Here is a 17,017-nt window from a genome sequence, read left to right as displayed (position 1 = left end):
GTTTTACCCTGCCTGTCTCCACTATTACAGAAATAGGACGTGCCAGTGCTTACTCCACATCCTTTTTTCTGCCTGCTCCTTATTAAGCTCAGACACTCCCTCCTCCTGTCTCCCCAACACCCTTAGACCGTGTTGCACAGCACTGGCAGCCTTTACCCAGGTTTACTCTTCCTTTCATTTGCCTGTTTACCGCTCTCCTCCTTTCCATTCCTGCTCACCAACTACAAGATTCGTGTTTTCCTTTCCTCCCTCCATCTGGATACCTATTTGAATGCCTGTGACCGTACTACCATATGCGTAAAAAAAAAAAAATACAATCACCAAATGGGGAAACACCTCTAGAGCTGTTCTAAAACTACAGCATGACGCCGGCTAGATGGAAGACATATTGCAATAACCTCATCACTGCTGCCAAGTGTATTCTGAACACAGACCTTGTGTCATAAATTACTGTAATTAGCAACACTCCAGCAAGCAAAAGTATGTATTTAAAAACTGAGGATGCATATGAAGTGGCTAGAGTTTATATTAGGGGTGAGTCATGGTGAGGCCCAGCTTGGAGGGAGCCAGTGAAGCCTCTGCAGCCACAATATTGTTTAGCACAACCCCTCCCTGGCACAGCAAACCCTTTTTCCTGAACACAGGGAAAACAAGCTGAATACTGAAGCCTCTTGGGAAATGTATTTGAGCTGAAAATTTGAACTTTTTGCTGAAATAAGGGGAAAACCAAAAATTGAGCCTCTTTGGCCAGCACCAATAAAAGATTCTCAGACGGAGCTCTACTTCGTAACTCACGCGCAAAAAATGTTCTTCTGGGACAGAGAATGGAAACTTTTTTTGTTATTATTTGGATGGATAGTGTTTTTATGCCTCAAGTGACTTGGGGTTTTCTGGTTTAAGAATAAACACGCAAGAGAGAGAGAAAAAAAAAATGCAAATAACACAGAACAAACAAAAAACTTCGGATGCGTTCGTGGTGGCCAAGCCATGCTTTTCGATGAGAACATAAACTATGGCACCGGGTTTTTTTTTTTTCCAAGATTGCGACTGCGGAAGGCGGCGGCGGGGCCGTGCCTGCCCCTTACGGCGCCGGGCAGCGCCGGCACCGCGGCTCTGCGGGAGGGCACGGCCCGGCACCGGGCACCGAGCACGGCCCGGCACCGAGCTCCCAGCACGGCCCGGCACCGAGCTCCGGGCACGGCCCGGCACCGAGCTCCCAGCACGGCCCGGCACCGAGCTCCCAGCATGGCCCGGCACCGAGCTCCCAGCACGGCCCGGCACCGAGCTCCGAGCACGGCCCGGCACCGAGCTCCCAGCACGGCCCGGCACCGAGCTCCGAGCACGGCCCGGCACCGAGCTCCGGGCACGGCCCGGCACCGAGCTCCCAGCATGGCCCGGCACCGAGCTCCCAGCACGGCCCGGCACCGAGCTCCGAGCACGGCCCGGCACCGAGCTCCCAGCATGGCCCGGCACCGAGCTCCCAGCATGGCCCGGCACCGAACCCCGGCACGGACCCGGCACCGAGCTCCCAGCATGGCCCTGCACCGAACCCCGCACATGCCTGGCACCGAGCTCCGAGCACGGCCCGGCACCGAACCCCGCACCCGGCCCGGCACCGAGCTCCGAGCACGGCCCCACATGGGCTGCGAAATGTCGGCGCCGCGGTGCGCCCTGGGAGCTGTAGTCTCTCCGCTCAGCACAGCTTCGCCCCGCTCCCCGGCTCGCAAAATGTCCCCCGCGGAGGGAAGACGGCCGCCTACAACTCCCAGGAGCCCCGAGAGAGGCGGAGCGGGGAAGGGGGCGAGAGGCGCCGGCCCTTTCCGCGCCGCTCTCCCCGCCGGGAGTTGTGGTCCTGCCGCCGCTGTGGCCGCTCCGTGGAGCCTGGCCGGGACTCGGTGTCCCGGCGCGCCGCGGGCGGAGGGGCCGAGGTGGGAAAGGCGAGCAAGGCGGTGGAAGGTGCTGGGGCTGTGCGGTGTCTGGGTATGAGGGCTCCCCATTCCATTTTCTCCCCCTCCCTTCCCCGGCGGTTCGCGCAGTGTGCCGGGCGGCTGGCGGTGCCCGGGGCCAGCGAGGGCCGCGTGTGGTGCGGGCGGCTGGCATCCAGCAGCATCCCGGGCCGCCAAGGGCGATGGGGCTGGGGCGGCACCGTGACCTTCCCCTCCGCGGGGCCGGTGCCCAGCGGCCCATGTTCTTTTCCCTCCTTCCTGTTCCTTGGCGCGGGGGCCTGTGGATCCCTGTCCCGGGGGCCTGTGCGGGCTCCGGCGCGGTGCTCCCTGCGCCGTGACAGCAGGCCCGTGGCCGTGCTTTGCGGTGACTGAGGTCTCCCGTCCTCCCCACAGCAGGCAGCAGGAAGACGCACAGAGTGTGTTTGAGCAACACCAGCATGGAGGAGCCCGCTGGGAACCTTCCCATCCGGAGAGACGTCATCCTTTCCGAGTCGTGCTGTGATCATGACACCATAGCGAACCTGTGAGTGAGTCTGATGTGCTCTAAGGGCCAGCATGTTTGCCCACTAACTTTGTTGAAGCTAAAACGTCTCCTTGGGAGCAGATTTTCTCCTTTCCGTGTAAGTGCGCTCAGACAAGAGATGCCCATGATGAACGCTTCTATTGCTGTCTGAAAACAGCTATTTTATTTAATTATGCACTTTAAGGCCTTTTCTGAGTTGTAGTCCTTGCTTTTCATGTGTTGTGAAACTAAGCAGACGACTATCATTTTAAGAAGATTATTTCCAGCTAGTGGTTACATGGAGGGCAATGTTTTCAAAAGCAGCCGTCAGATCCTTTCTGTCAAAGACAGCCGGACTTGACATGGCACTCCTCTGAAGGTTCTCTGTGGCTTTTGCTTCATGAAAATCTGGCCCTAACTCTGAACATGACCCCTCTTTGAAAACAGGATTTTGTGTTACCCAGGTCTTAATGCTTAGCAGCACTTACTGTTTGCAATGCATAACTATTATTTTTGTATCTTCTTAGCTGCATTTAATACTGTTTATTTAGTACTGGCATTCTGTATGTGCAAATTACAGCTTGAAATTTTTTTAAACCTCGCTTCTGTTCTACAGGATAAAGTTGGCAGTGTGAATGTGGAGACTGGGTAAATATAGTGGTGCCTGCCTTATTAGGCTGTGTGCTGTTGTTCTGCCAAAAATTCAATGATATCTGCAGACATTTATACCACCATGAGTTTGTGTCAGATTTAGAACCCAGTTCTGCAGCTTTGGATGATTCAGGGGGACAGAATTATTTTTAAAACTACATTTCCAATATCGTGATGGAAATGTTTGTTTTCTAGGGTGGAAGTGCTGAGATCTTTGGTGGCTTTAACTGACCCTCAGGAGGGGAAGCTGACTCAGTCTCGAGAGAAAGTGAGTGACTAACAGACTTTCCATGTCTGTTTACTGCATCATTTCAGAAGAGCCTATAATTAGGTAGTAAAGCTTATTCTAATAATACGTTAGAACTGTTTCCATAATTCACGTGAGCTGAACCAAAACGTGTGTGTGCGCCAGCTCTGTTTCCAGTTGCCCAGCAAGTGGTAGCTTGATCATTGACCACCTGAATTCAGCGAGGTTCCCTTCAATCAGGTGGCACTGTCACATATTCCAGCTGCTCCTGAAAGCCAGGCTTCAACTCGTACTGTCATTTACTGACTGAAGGGCCAGCTCTTCCAGGCCTATGGTTGCCACCTCTTCTCGTTTCCATGTGTGAGCATGGCATGTGTGATTAGTTTTCTTAATCCAATGGGTTTGATTTCTTGAGCTGGCTCATTTTCTAGTTCCTGGAATCTAGCAATGATTTGAGAGCATAAAGCCAAAGGAAGGGAGTGGAGCTTTTACTTTATGCCACATTAAAGCAGAGTTGAAACAGTGGCCCTGATATTTTTGTAGGGTTTCTGTCACTGATGGGGATCAGTGATAGTGTCCTTTGTAATGGGCAGAATGTGGTGGCTATTGGGACAGCAGGTACAGTGCTAATGCAATAAGGATTGTACTGGCCAAATCAAAGTGTGAGAAATTGGATGTGTTTTTGTGGATTTTTACAGTGTGAATAAACACAGGATGTAATATGCAGAGGTCATTGCTGTCTCTTGGAAGATGTATAAGACAGCTCTGTGGGATTCAGATTAACTCAAGAGCTTTATGTTCATCTTTTAGTAATTGGACTTGATGTAACCTGTAATGAAATTTGGTAGCATTACTTTCACTTACTTCATATTCTTGTATCCAGTCTTGTGTAAACCTTTAATTTTAATGTGCACGCATTCCTTAAATAATGTTTTCATTTGAAGCAAAATTGCTTGAGAATCCCCAAAGCACAGCTAACTGTTATATTGCAGTTATAATTACTTTTCATGACACAGAGTGATGGTCCCATTCTTGGTTCTCATTTCACAGTTAAGTTTTTATGCTCCTTTGTATTCTAGGCACTAATCTCGCTGGGCATTTGGAAAACTGTGTTTAGAGTTGTTCCTGGGCCTACATCAAAGACCTCAGTGGAGTGACAGCTCAAAGATGGGAGACCAGGAGGCAGGTGAACCTTTTCTGGGGATAGTGGCTGATGATGGCAGAGACTACGAAGGAGCTCTGCCCTCAGACACGGTGTCGCTCAGCGACTCTGACTCCGATGACTTGGGGCTGCCGGGTGAAGCAGAAGTTGATACAATATCTCCCGAGGAGCCATCTGTAGATGAAGGGGATTTCAGATCAGGAGAGACACCTGACTCTTCAAACAGCGGTCACAGATCTCCTGTCCAGCCGTTCCATCTGAGGGGCATGAGTTCTACGTTCTCTCTCCGCAGCCAGAGCATTTTTGATTGCCTGGAAGAGGCAGCCAAGCTGTCTGTGCCCTCAATGCCTGAGGATAATGTTGTTGATGGGAGGTTTAAACGTCCATTGCCACCAACCACAGTTTCAGGTAACATGGTCCCAGAAAACATGGGAAGGCAAGCCAGACCAGTGCAGGCTCCCAAAACCTCTCCTGCAGTGCCTGACTACGTGGCACACCCGGAACGCTGGACCAAATACAGCCTAGAGGGAGTTTCAGAGTCCAGTGACAACACTAACAGGGCCGTGGCCATGGAATTTCTGTCTGGTTTGAAGAAAACAGGGGAGCAACAGAGCTCGGCTACTCAAGATAGCTACACTCCATCCTTCAACCAGGACCCCTCCAGCTGTGGAGCTGGGAGGATTGTCTTCACCAAACCAACTAAAAGAGGTGTTGATGGACTGGAAAAGAAAACATCAACAGGGGAGGATGATAAGAAACAGATGAAGACAGATCTGAAAGGAAAATCTCTTAAGACTGATGACGTGAGGGAAGAAGATAAGGTTGAGCTGGGGCACTTAGACAGTGACAGTGGAAAGACAGCAGAGGAGGAGGAGGAGTGCATGATGGAGGGGGACCAGAACACAAAATATAAACCTGATGCAAGGCTTAGTGATGCAGGTGAAGAGCCATCGCTGGGACCAGTTGGATTCCACTGCAGTAAGAAGAAAAGCAGGAAGAATTTCCGACCTAAAGTAGATGATGAAGGGGAGGAGGAAGAGTCCTGAAGGATGAAGCACATTGGAGACATCCCAGGACTTGTCTTGTTCATTTTTTTGTCTTTTTTTTAATTTTATTTTCTAGTCTGAAAACCATGTGATAGCTTTTTATCCAACAGTTTGCATCATAGCCATCAAGAACGTTTTATATTGTTAGAAATTAAGCTACCTAAAATAAACTTCAGACTTTTTGCTTATGGGTAGAGGTCCATGGGCAGAGGATAGCCACATCCTGGCAGGAGAGAATAAAGTGTGCTCTGCTTGAACAGCTCCATGGGTCTTGCTCTGGAGCTGAAGTATCCAAAGAAACAGAAGTGTTAGCTAAAAGGCTGCAGGACTTCCTATTAACTCCCAGTTTTGGAATAGTTCCCAAATCCTGTGGAATCCTGGGGAAAAGGTGATAAGCTCATTATGTAGAGATTTTTAAACAATGAAAATAAAACCTAGTCTTCCACTGGACGTGATTTGTCCTGGCCCTGTCCCAGCAAGGAAAACCCTTTAACGTTTTTGTTTAAAAACATCCTTCTCTAATTGCCATTGAGGGTAAAAGCCCAGCAGTGCCCAGTCATATGATGTGATGATCTGCACCTTTGTATGTCCTTTCCAGGAGGTGCTGCTTCCCTATCAATGCTGCATGTGGATTGGGGTATTTGTGGGAATGAGATGTTTATACCAGAACTGGAGACTTTTTGTTCTATGTGATACAATAAACTTTCAGTTGTAACTTGATTTCATCTCTGAACCACACTGAGTAATGGAGCCGTAAGAGTTTTACCAAACATTTTATTTGAATTCAAAACTGTCTTGAAAACCTTTCAAAGTGTTACTCTGACTTTGCCATCTTGTTAACTTCTCCCTCAAGTCTTATAGACGCTAAACCTCACATTTTTAACATTTTCAATCATTTTACAATGTATAATCCCCTCATAGGATGAGTCATCTCATACAATGAATCACATTGTAAGGAATGTCAAATATAGTGGGTTTTTTCCACAGTGATAGTAAATTTAATAAATAAGGTTGAAATATTAAATTCTTTGAAAGGTTACATGTTTTGAAACTCAAATTAGTTTCGGTCAGTTTGAACTGGCATTTTTTTTGTCAGTATTCAAATTGAGCCAATCCCAAGGGTAGTATTTATAACTGTGTAGTGAAAGATTACTTCTTGAGAGTTTATGATATTTGTTGATAGATTGTGCTTGCCCAAAGTCTGAAAGGTGTTTGAGGGGGTGACTACCACTGGGGGGGGAGTCCATCTTAACAATAATTAAGTGGGAGGCCCAAATCACTTGGGCTTTGTGTTTAAACTGATGCATCATTTGGCAGAAGAAGCAGAAGACAGTGTAAAAGGAGCAGTTGTCCTCCATTTTTCTAAACTCACCTTTTAGTTTTCAGAGCAGAATGTATTTTCTCACAAGTGTGCAGTTAGATGCACATTATTTAGTGGGTCATTGGTAAATACATTGGTTGTTCCAGTGCATGTGAGTGGACATGCACAGCAAGTCAAAATGGATAGATATGCCAGCTGGTGGATGGGGTCCGCCGCTTGGGACCCAGAGAGCCACAGCCACCCCAAAGGATGTCTCGCTAGAAACAGCTCCTCGGGGGGTCAGGCGCTCCTCAGCTGGACAGAGGGGCTTCTCAGCATCGGGCAGAGCAGTGATTTTTCAGCTCAGTGATTTCAGCTTTCAGTGATTTCAGCTCAGTGCTCTTAGCTCCTGCCCTTGTGAGTTAGCCCCTCTTTTAGCTGGCTGTGGTGAGAGAGAGAGAGGTCTCGTATGGAATTTCCGCAGGTGGTACTTTATTGAGAGGGTACCAGCGAAAGGGATCCAGGGACGAGGAACCTCTGCCGACCAGAGGAAACTCGGGGGTTTTTATGGGACACCAGGGTGGGAGGAAAAGGGTACAGAACCAATCAATTGTAACAGATCTACATAAAATCCCGAGGGTGCTTGTGGGTCTCCAGACAGGTCACCGTAGCTAGGAGGCCTGTCTTTTTGTCCTGGTGGCTCAGGGTGAAGTTGCAAAATTCTTCCTTGACTCCTCAGCTTGGGTCTCTCCAGGGCAAAGCAGCTAGGGCTCCGCCCACCCCCACAGATAGATATTGGGTTCCAGTGGATAATTAGTGTGCTGATCACGATAAAAATAGTAGCCATTTCAAAGTGGAAGCTGCTGCCAAGAGCAGGGAATGCTGGTTGTGAGATATGTTATTTCTTAACAAAAAAATGCAGCTCAGTACTACAAACTTATTTGGTTTATGAGTTCTGCTTGCCCAGGGTGAGGAACAGGTAGGGCTATCAAAATTCCGTCACTGCTAATGGAGTCACAGGCCTTGGGCACAGCTGAATAAGCTGGACAAATGCCTGTTTCATGAAGCCATCATAACAAGATTAATATCTGTTAATAAAAGGCTCATTTTTGTCAGAGCTGGGATTTATTTTTTTTTCCACCTCTGGTAACAGAAAGCTTTTGTCCAATCTACAATTACATTGCATAGAGACAATATTACATGTGTGAGGAAATGCAGTTGGAGCTTATCAGTGTCAGACACAGCCCAATACTCCCCCCTTCTGATGCTGTTTATATTATTCCAAAGAAATTTCCCCTTAGAGGATGATATTGATATTTTAGTGGTATATCTCGCAAAATCCTGGTAAAGCCAGTGAGCATTTGTATGCTAAAAATGTACAAGCCAGTTTAAGTAATGGAAAAAGCCACAACCAGCCCAAATTCCTAGACTGCAGGATAATTCTTGGTATACATTCTTGTTTTAAACTCTTGTAAGTGATTTCTTTCTTCCCCTTGACCCCTGAGAAGGAAAAGTAAAATGAAATCAGATGCCTAGATGTAGAGGAGGCATTCCATGTGATGTGATACATGGAGGCAAAGGCTCCTTTCGAGCAGGAAACTGGCAGCAGCTGTGATGGGGCATGGGAACAACAAAAACGAGGTGATTCCGGTCTCTGAGGTTGAGTGAGGAGTCCTTAAGAAGGAATACTGGCAAAAGAATACCTCACAGGAGCCAGTGTGGGAAGAGAAGCTGGTGAGTGCAATTGTTTGAGAGTTGTAGGAACTCCAGGAACTGTAGGGATTGTAATGTTTCAGTGTTCAGGCCCTTGGAAACTATTTCTTGATTTCCTTTTCTAAGCAGCTCAGGAGTACAAGCTTGATTTCTTGGCCAAGGAAGGAGTTTGTTTTTAAGTGCGTAAATGATTGCCCTTCCAAAGGGAGACTCCCTTGAACAAGAGAAGTGTGGAATTTGGCAGAGATGATGGTGATTGAGGGTGTGGTATCTGGAGAACAAATGGTATTTAGAAAATAAGGTGGTGGAGTCACCCTGGAGGAGAAGGCTTTAGTGCTGTTTGTGGAATGGTTTTGGAGACAGGACTGAGTGCTATGGGAGCAGCAGGAAAGAAAGCCCAGGAAACTGAAGCAGAAAGACCCAAGAAATCCTCAGTAATGTCAAACACTGATAGCGTATAACATAGCCTGTTGCCCTTAGGCCTTCAAGAGACTAGGATTTTACTTCTACAGTAGTTCAGTAGGACAAAAGGTTTAATGTGAAGAAATAGAATAAAATTTAATTATCAATGTATTCGATGTCAGTCTCAAACTGATCTGCATGCTCTTCTCTTTCACTCCTTTGCAGCAAAGGCACTTCTGTGCTGGCACTCTTCACACCTAATAGGATTGGAAAAGTCAAGTGCTCGTTTAAAAGCCTTAAGACAAGGGGCACATAGTAGTAATTGCTTAAGAAACTTTAAAATGTTAAAAAAAAGAAAACACTGTAGATTGTATTACTTTGCATTTGCTCAATAAGTGATAAACATAGACTTACTGTAAGTTACTTATATTTTTGATTTTTATGTAGTTACAGTATAAAAATGTCTGGGAAGCCTGCTATGGGATGGAGTGTTTTTATTGGAATACTGATAATGAGGTAACTGACTTAAGTATTTTATAAACTTTGGACAGAATTAAGTAGAGCTTAAGGTTAGCTCAAATCTGAGTGACTTGAGGTCTTGTCTTGTCATGACTTTGAGTTTTCCAGCTCCTTCTTTTTTCCATGGAGTATGTATATGCTCAGTTTATGGACTTCGGAGGCTATTTTGTGTAATAGATAGCAATAGGTAGATATTGAAATATGTCATAAAGAAGGATATCCAAAATCTTTATTGTGTTGGATATCCTGCAGTGGCTGAGAAATAGTTCCTGTCTCTAATAATTTAAACTCCATACAGTGGAGCCTTGGGACACAGGACATGGTCCTTAACTGACAGAAACAGGTACAGCTTTAAAGGCAAATGAGTTCTGTTAATTAAAAACAACTAGGAGACCTGCTCAGTTTTTATTTTTAATTATTACTGATTTTAAAAGGCATTTTAAATACCTTTTAATACTTCAGAAGGATTATCTCATGGACTCGAGAAACCCCCAAGGCAATCCTCTGTTGCAAATAGATAGTTGTTTCTGTGCTTGAACTGGGTGAGAATTATTCTAACTCACCCTAAGTGATAGTCCTTGCCCCAGAGCTTCTAAATGTATTTTACAAAAGGTACTGTTTTCAATCTGAAGTAAGAATATTCTGTTTCCTGTTTATATTCCCATTACCTCTTGGAATCTCCTTATGGGGTTATTTTCCATTTTTTTTTCTGCCATGCATTTTTTTAATTACAGTGTTCAGCTGTATTAATTAGCTTTTCCATGATTGTTTTTAGTACTTACATGTGTAGCTTGGAGCTGGTTGAGTGCACAAGAGGTTGGTTTTGGTTAAAACCTCTGCCATGGATGAGATAACAGCTGTACAGTAGCAAATCTAGAAAATAGGTAGTGATTAAATACCTGCTCTTTTTTGTGAGTATATTGCATTACCTCAAGCTGGCACAAAATTACTAAAGCATTCCTTGTGTGTTTCTGTTGGACCTGGATAGTCTGACTTTTTTCAGGAAGCCATAAAAGGGATAAGAAGGGAGCAGGAAACTGTAGCAGGAGTATTAAGATAAAGAACTTTCAGCGAGGCCAAAATTATACAGGGGAGTCGTAGAGATAAAGAAAACAATAAGAGTTGTGCTGCAAAGCAGGTGGTTTAACGTTTTCAGACTGTGTAAGAAATGTTGTTTGTTTATATTGCAAGAGTTTGTCATCAAAAGCACAAGGCAGAATTTCCTGCTATTATTTGGATTTCATAATTGTATGCTGGACACTTCCCTTTCGAGATGTTGGTACCTGGTATCTTAAGAAAATTAGAAAAGCTGATGTACTAGAAGATTTGGGCAGATCAGACAGAATGTGTGTATTTTCCAAGCTGACGTTAAAAGAAAAAAAAAGAATAGGAGAAGGACAAGAATGGAGGGGGGAAGATGAAGTGTTTCATTCCAGAAGCATCCTTAACAAAGTAAATAAACACTATCAAGTAAGCTACCTAAGAGAGCAAAAAATATTGTATTCCCTTTTCTCCTTTCTACAGGACTTTAGAAGTTTTTCTTTACATATGTTTACCACCAGAAAGCAATAAGGAAAGTGGAACCATAATACAGATCCCTTTTTCTGTCCCTTTATCCCTAAGTAGGATCTGCCAGACCACCATTAAATGAGAGAAAGATGGTGAAATCCTAAAGCTGATATAAATGCCTAGAAAATACTACTTACCTGGGATTCCAGAACTTGAAATCGTTTTTCTTGTTCTTTCAACCCATTGAAATACTTAGACAAATTATCCACCCTGTGGTAACAAAGCAAACACCTTGAGCAAAAAGAAGAGGCCTCAGAAGAAATCATAAAACACAAACCACGTGTAACTTCACTACACCCGTGGCCCTTCACTGCAGTTCTGTGCTGCTTAGACATCCCACAGCCCCCTAAAAGTTTTGTCCTTTTGAGGTGTTCACAGAAGTATTTTTTGGGTAGAGCAGCGTCTCTGGAACACTCCAATGCACCTGTTGTCTGGGGACTCACAACTGACAGGTCCAATTCCATTGGAAACTGATCCTGGTGTGAGAACTGAGGCTACAACAGAGATAAGCTACTTAAAACTTACGCAAGCTTTAATTTCTGGAAACTGGCTTGACAGTCAAATGCCTTTTTTCATGCAGTCCAAAGGAATTGCTTAAGAAACTTCCATAAACTTCCATATAGTGCCTCCAAATCACTGAATTATCCCCATGCTTTCTGCATCCTTCACCTGTTCTCCCATCAGTTCCTTATTCTTAGCATCTGATTCTTCATAGGCTTGGCAAATCCTCCTCTGGTTTCTCCTAGCTACTCTTTGAAAGTTTCCTTCTCACAGGCTATGCTCTAATCCCATCTATGTGAAAAACCTGCTGCTGGGCTGGTCTAGTTCATTTTGAGATTGGTTCAGTGCAAACAAAGTTCAAAGAATCACTTCCTGAGGGTTTCCTAAGATTTCAAAATCACACTACTACTGCCTAAGTGCAAAAAGAAAAGCCATGGGGGTAGTGGTATTCATCTGAATCTCTTCCAGTCTTTCTTTGGCTCTGCTATACCTCAAATATTGTGAAGCCAGGTGGATTCTCACTTTTCCCCTCCACTAACTTCACAAAATACCATCTTTATTATTTATTATATGAAGGATATAGTACCCTTTGTTTGGAAGCAATTGCACACATACTTATTGCATTATCTCAACAATTAAGCTCTTACTCCTAGTCTTTGTCAATGATCTGCTTTTGAGAATAAAGTTTACACCTGTATAATCATTTTAAATTATTATGAATTACTATGAATTAGAGGGAGAGGAGTATTTTCCAAGAACACAAGTATGCTGTTCTGGTCTCCAGCTATTCTGTGAGTTGAAAAGATGGAGGTTTATTTTGAAAGAAAACAGACAGCACAAGAACATTTCCATGAAACTTTCTTATTATGGTAACTTTTACACCCATTGCGCCTCTCTTTGAAGTCTGTTTTATTGTAAGAGAAAACAGCTGGAATCGGTGTTAAAAGCTTCTTTAAGGAGTGCTTTTTTTGTCTTAGATGTTTCTGTTCTCCCTGCATATAACTACTTTGTGTCTCACTTAAAGGATTAAACCTCTAAAAACTAATTTAGGACTTCTACTTTATCAGGCTAAACCAATTCAAGTGATATTCTTACACAAGTGGAGACTCGGTCTCATGCCATAAAGGCAAAAAAGTATTTGTTCTTCTGCATCTGTGGCTAATTCAAGGTATCTTAAACTTCCATTCAAAAGTCTGTTGTATTCCTACAGGGGATGAAATTACATGTGCTTCAGTCTAGCACACAAACTGGTTTTCCACCATTTTCTTCATGAATAAGATTTTCATTGAGCTTGGCCACAGATTTGACTGGAATTTGCAGGTCTATAATTGTACATACTTCAGGAGTGACAAACACTCCAACACTAGTGATGCTGGCCTCCCACATTTTTTCATGAACTCTGTATTTCCTAACTGCGTTCCAGCTGGACCCTTTATAGAAGCTTTAAAAGAACTTCATTGCTGAGCTCATTGAAAGCTGGAGGCTTGCAAGTTACTCTTACTGTGGGTCAGAGTAACTTACTTATTAGATGTGGCCTTCAGCCTTTCTTCATTGCTTTCTTTCTTTTCTTGCTCAAGGTTTACGAGATAATGTTCTTTTTGCACCAGCTCCCATGTTATGATTTTTTGATCAAGGCCCACTGGAAGATCTCTTTCTGTGGGGAAAATAAGATAAGAATTATATTCTACCCCTCTTTCTCTGATACTAGTAGTGAAAAATTGATATGCTAAAGGAAGGTTGGTTTTAGGGTTAATAATTGCTAAAACTCAGAAGTAAATGAAGTAAATATTCCTTAAACCTATCAATTGTTAAAATTCAGCAATCAAATCCCTGTAACCCATTTTATATTGCTACCGTTGTTGTAATAACTATGTTGCATCAAGAAATGCGCTGTGGGAAACTGTTTATAGTTTAAATTATAATTATAAATTAGAATTACATTTAAATTTTTTGTTTGTGCTCTCCTGGCACTCTTAGTTAAAAATAAAGTGTGACTCTTGGCTTAAGCTGTTTTGTGTGTGCACCATGTCCTTGGAGAGAGTCAGGCTCTACAGTCGCTCGATCACATTTGTTAACAGCTCACCCAGGTGTTTTTTCTTGTGTTCCATTTTATTGAAGAGTCTTCTGAGGACCAGAGTAATGTGGTTGATAATGATAAATGGTGGTGCTAAGGCAGGCCGGCCATGGTATTCCACAATCAGGTTGTAGCGCTGCACTTTCCAGAAGATGTCTGTATTGCCCTGGACAACTTGAAAAGTGTAACTGTAATTTGGGAGGAGGGAATAAAAGCATGTAACTGTTTTCACCACAACAAGCTAAAGATGAATATAACAAAATTTAGTCCTGTATTTGCCTTAAAAAAGGAACTGCAAGGTCATCAAGTACTGTTAATTAAATCTAAAGTTTGTGCAAATTTTTAGATATTACAATAATTGCAGTTGCAGTCTTCAAATGTTAAAAGATACGTTTGTTTTGTTTGGCATTTTTTTGTGGGTTTCTTTTTTTAAAGAAAGATAATTCTACTTTGCTTGGGGAAGATCAGCAAACATGCCACATCAGTTCTTCAACCAAATGAATCATTATTAGCTGTGTTGACAACAAGCATTTCCCTGATGTGCAAATCATCCACTGTAAAGTCTGCCAAGTTTATGGCTGCTGTACACCTGCAGATTTGTGATTCCACACAGCCAGGGACTCAGACCCTTCTGTGCATGCTTAATTGATTTTTTAGCAGTAAAAGAGGCCTCTTTTCTCCTTGTCTCCAATGTGGCTAGATTAAGGATGATGAGAAGAGCTTAAGAGCTATCTGATCACAGGATTCTGCCTATCAATCCCCAAGTAATATTCATGAGGAAAATTACAAGTGTATTCCAAAAGGAATAGCCAGCAGTGAGGTAGTAAATATGGGCATCCACTTAAAGCTTTGCAGCCTCTGTCCTGACACTTAGTGGAATCACTCTTGCCTGAACATAGCAATCAGGAGATTCATAAGGAGGACGTTTGTGACGAGTAGGAAGATGACCAGCAGGAGTATGACGAGCCAGTTGGCGTAGCTGTTAGGGCAGGATGGTGTGTTCTCCTGCAGAATCTGCAGTGGGTTAAACGTGCAGTTCCTGGGATATGTTCGTGATGCTGTAAAGGAAGATGGAGGGAAGAAAAAAAAAAAAAGTTGTGTCAAATCCTAATGCCATGTTTTTTTCTTTGATTTTGTGGAGGTATAATCATGTTGTGTACGTGAAAAGACATTGCATTGTTGTGCAAGGTGTTTGCAGCCCTAGGACACTGCAGACCTCCACAGCTTGGCTGCTCATTTAGTGGCAAGATGTTTGTCACAGCTGGCTTTGTAGTAGTGTTCATCAAAAAGGGATTGTATTGAAAGGCCTGTATCCTTTTTAAACTAGTTTTGAGTTTCAAAGTCAAACTACCTCTGAGTTTGTGCTCCTCCACATTTTTGTGTCCTCATGCGTGGCATGTGGGTTAGAGGAGAAAACTCAGTAAAAGCTGTGAATAGGGTTCCTCATTCTAAATTGGAAGTACTTTGTGTATCTGAGCTTGCAGTCAAGGTTAGGAAGAAGATCTGGTTCTGCTGCATCAGACTAGAGGTCTAGTGCTGCATTCTGTCTCCAGCTATGAATTAAACCCACAAGTTTAGAGTAGCATAATGATATTTACTTTTTTCTCCTCTATTTTTTTCCTAGTAATCCTTTTCCCTGATGCCACATGTAACCCCCTGGTTACATTCAGTACAGCACGTGGTTATATCAAAGCTCACCAAGCTGGGATTTCTTTCACCAAGGGCACTACCTTATACTTATCTACACTGAATTTCATTTGATTCAGCGTTCATGAGGCTCCTCTGCCTCTCTTAGGTGTCAGTTTTTGTCTTTGCTACCCAGTGATGTAGTTTTGTCAGCAGATTTTTTCCTCCTTATTACCCCTCTCCCTTTCCATATATTTCATAAAGATGTTAAACAGAATAAGACCCAGAGGGCCCTAGGACAAATTAATCCCATCTGGAAGTTGCCCATGTAATAGGTTCTTTTTTTCTCTGTTATTTTAACCAGTTATTTACCTAGGTAGAGACACCCACTGGAGTTTCAGTGGTGAGAAACATACCTTTCTAGGGAGTGCTACATCTGACATTTTGGTAAATGAGTTGAATTATATTCCAGAAATTTGTTTCTTTCCAATTACTTTAATGGCAATAAGGGTGACTGATTGTGCTGTACATGCTTATACCATAGGTATTTAAAATGGACATGAATCACATTCCTCTCTCCTGTGTCATTCAGGCTTTTTGGCTTTTTTAAGACATGCTTTTTCCTATTAAACAGAGTGAATATGAGAGAATGCTTACTGGTTTGCTTCTGTCTATGGCGTTGTTGTTGTTCTATTTTATATTAGTCTGTTTGAATCCCACTTCATTATTGCCAGTGACATTTAGCACTCTCTAAATGCTGTGATGTTACTGCAGATTTCTTTGGGAGGTGGTCTATTCTGTATTTTACCTGCTTACCTTTCAGAAATGTTGCCTTTGAACTTTTATGCTTAATTATTTCTGTCTCTCATTATTATTTTTATGTTGTTTTGTTTACAGTGCTGCACATAAGCAATTACTAGCTTTATTTGATTTGGGCAGCTTTATCTCCAGAGTAAATAAATGCTCTGGAGTAATTTTATTCAAAAACATGTGTTTGCTTATGGGCAGGGCAGTACTGCTTCAACACGGTCACATTAAACTACTGCCAAAATGTGTGGAGGTGCTGTTATTTATTGTTTGAGTTTACACAGGGTTATCTGAGTCTAGGTTAAACTGAAAGGAAGTGGATTGAAGTGAAAGCAGGCATGCCAGCCTTTAAAATTGCAAATCCTTGTGTATTTCTGAAAGCTTATCTAACTAGGGCCAGCCCTTATGCTTTAATGTAACTCCACAATGCCCATTATCTCTTTGCAAATACACTACTTGTGTGACAGTAATGTGTAAGCTTTGGCCCATAGGACAAAGATTTTAAAAAAGGGTGATACTCGGAAGGAATTCTATGCTCCAATCCAGAAGTGTGCATTCAAAAATGGCCAAGTCATGGAGAAAGAAATTTCCTCACTGTCTATTTCATCCAGTGGAATCTGGCCAAATATCTGCAGGTAGGGACGATAAAGAACCCTTCTGAATATCCACTCCACTTGGCTGTCATCGGGATGAAGCAGAGCTTGAGTTGTCACACCGTAGGCAATGAGCCACACGCTCAAGAAAAACAGAAAGAAGAAAACGTCCTTCATCTACAAAAGAGAGGAGGAGGGGAGAAAAGGAGGGTCAGTGACTGTGATAGCGTAATCAAAGAACAGTAGTCTTTCTGTATGAATATGACTCAAATAATTCTGTTTTTTTAGAAGCTTGTTTAGGTTAAAGGAGGTGGGATAGGATCCAGTTCCATGCGCAGAAGTCCTCATCTGACCTTGTT

At 43.3% G+C, this 17,017-nt stretch overlaps 2 protein-coding genes across 4 annotated transcripts in view; one reads left to right on the top strand and one right to left on the bottom strand.

The window, feature by feature from the left end:
* The first annotated feature begins 1,807 nt into the window (after nt 1-1,807).
* Nucleotides 1,808-6,274, top strand: TSSC4 (tumor suppressing subtransferable candidate 4). Of its 3 annotated transcripts, none has more exons than XM_066320902.1 (4): nt 1,808-1,928; nt 2,340-2,469; nt 3,295-3,367; nt 4,426-6,274. In XM_066320902.1, exon 4 carries the CDS (start codon nt 4,514-4,516, stop codon nt 5,552-5,554), a length of 1,041 nt encoding a protein of 346 aa, XP_066176999.1. In that variant the 5' UTR covers nt 1,808-1,928; nt 2,340-2,469; nt 3,295-3,367; nt 4,426-4,513; the 3' UTR covers nt 5,555-6,274. The 3 variants fall into 3 exon arrangements, with proteins under 3 accessions (XP_066176999.1, XP_066177001.1, XP_066177000.1); XM_066320903.1 differs by lacking the exon at nt 1,808-1,928 and adding an exon at nt 1,964-1,980; XM_066320904.1 differs by lacking the exon at nt 3,295-3,367.
* Nucleotides 6,275-8,495: 2,221 nt separating this feature from the next.
* The window catches only part of TRPM5 (transient receptor potential cation channel subfamily M member 5), a 35,912-nt gene continuing 27,390 nt past the window's right edge, over nt 8,496-17,017 (bottom strand). The window contains exons 18-24 of the mRNA XM_066320881.1: nt 16,661-16,835; nt 14,522-14,690; nt 13,642-13,820; nt 13,080-13,212; nt 11,195-11,267; nt 10,271-10,361; nt 8,496-9,226 (exon numbers count right to left, since the gene is read on the bottom strand). Coding sequence (XP_066176978.1) covers nt 9,126-9,226; nt 10,271-10,361; nt 11,195-11,267; nt 13,080-13,212; nt 13,642-13,820; nt 14,522-14,690; nt 16,661-16,835 — 921 coding nt within the window. The 3' untranslated portion in view covers nt 8,496-9,125. The remainder of the gene's footprint in view (nt 9,227-10,270; nt 10,362-11,194; nt 11,268-13,079; nt 13,213-13,641; nt 13,821-14,521; nt 14,691-16,660; nt 16,836-17,017) is intronic.

This window comes from Sylvia atricapilla, chromosome 6 (genome assembly GCF_009819655.1).
Source record: "Sylvia atricapilla isolate bSylAtr1 chromosome 6, bSylAtr1.pri, whole genome shotgun sequence".
Lineage (NCBI taxonomy): Eukaryota > Metazoa > Chordata > Aves > Passeriformes > Sylviidae > Sylvia > Sylvia atricapilla.
This window is presented reverse-complemented; position numbering and strand designations above follow the sequence as displayed.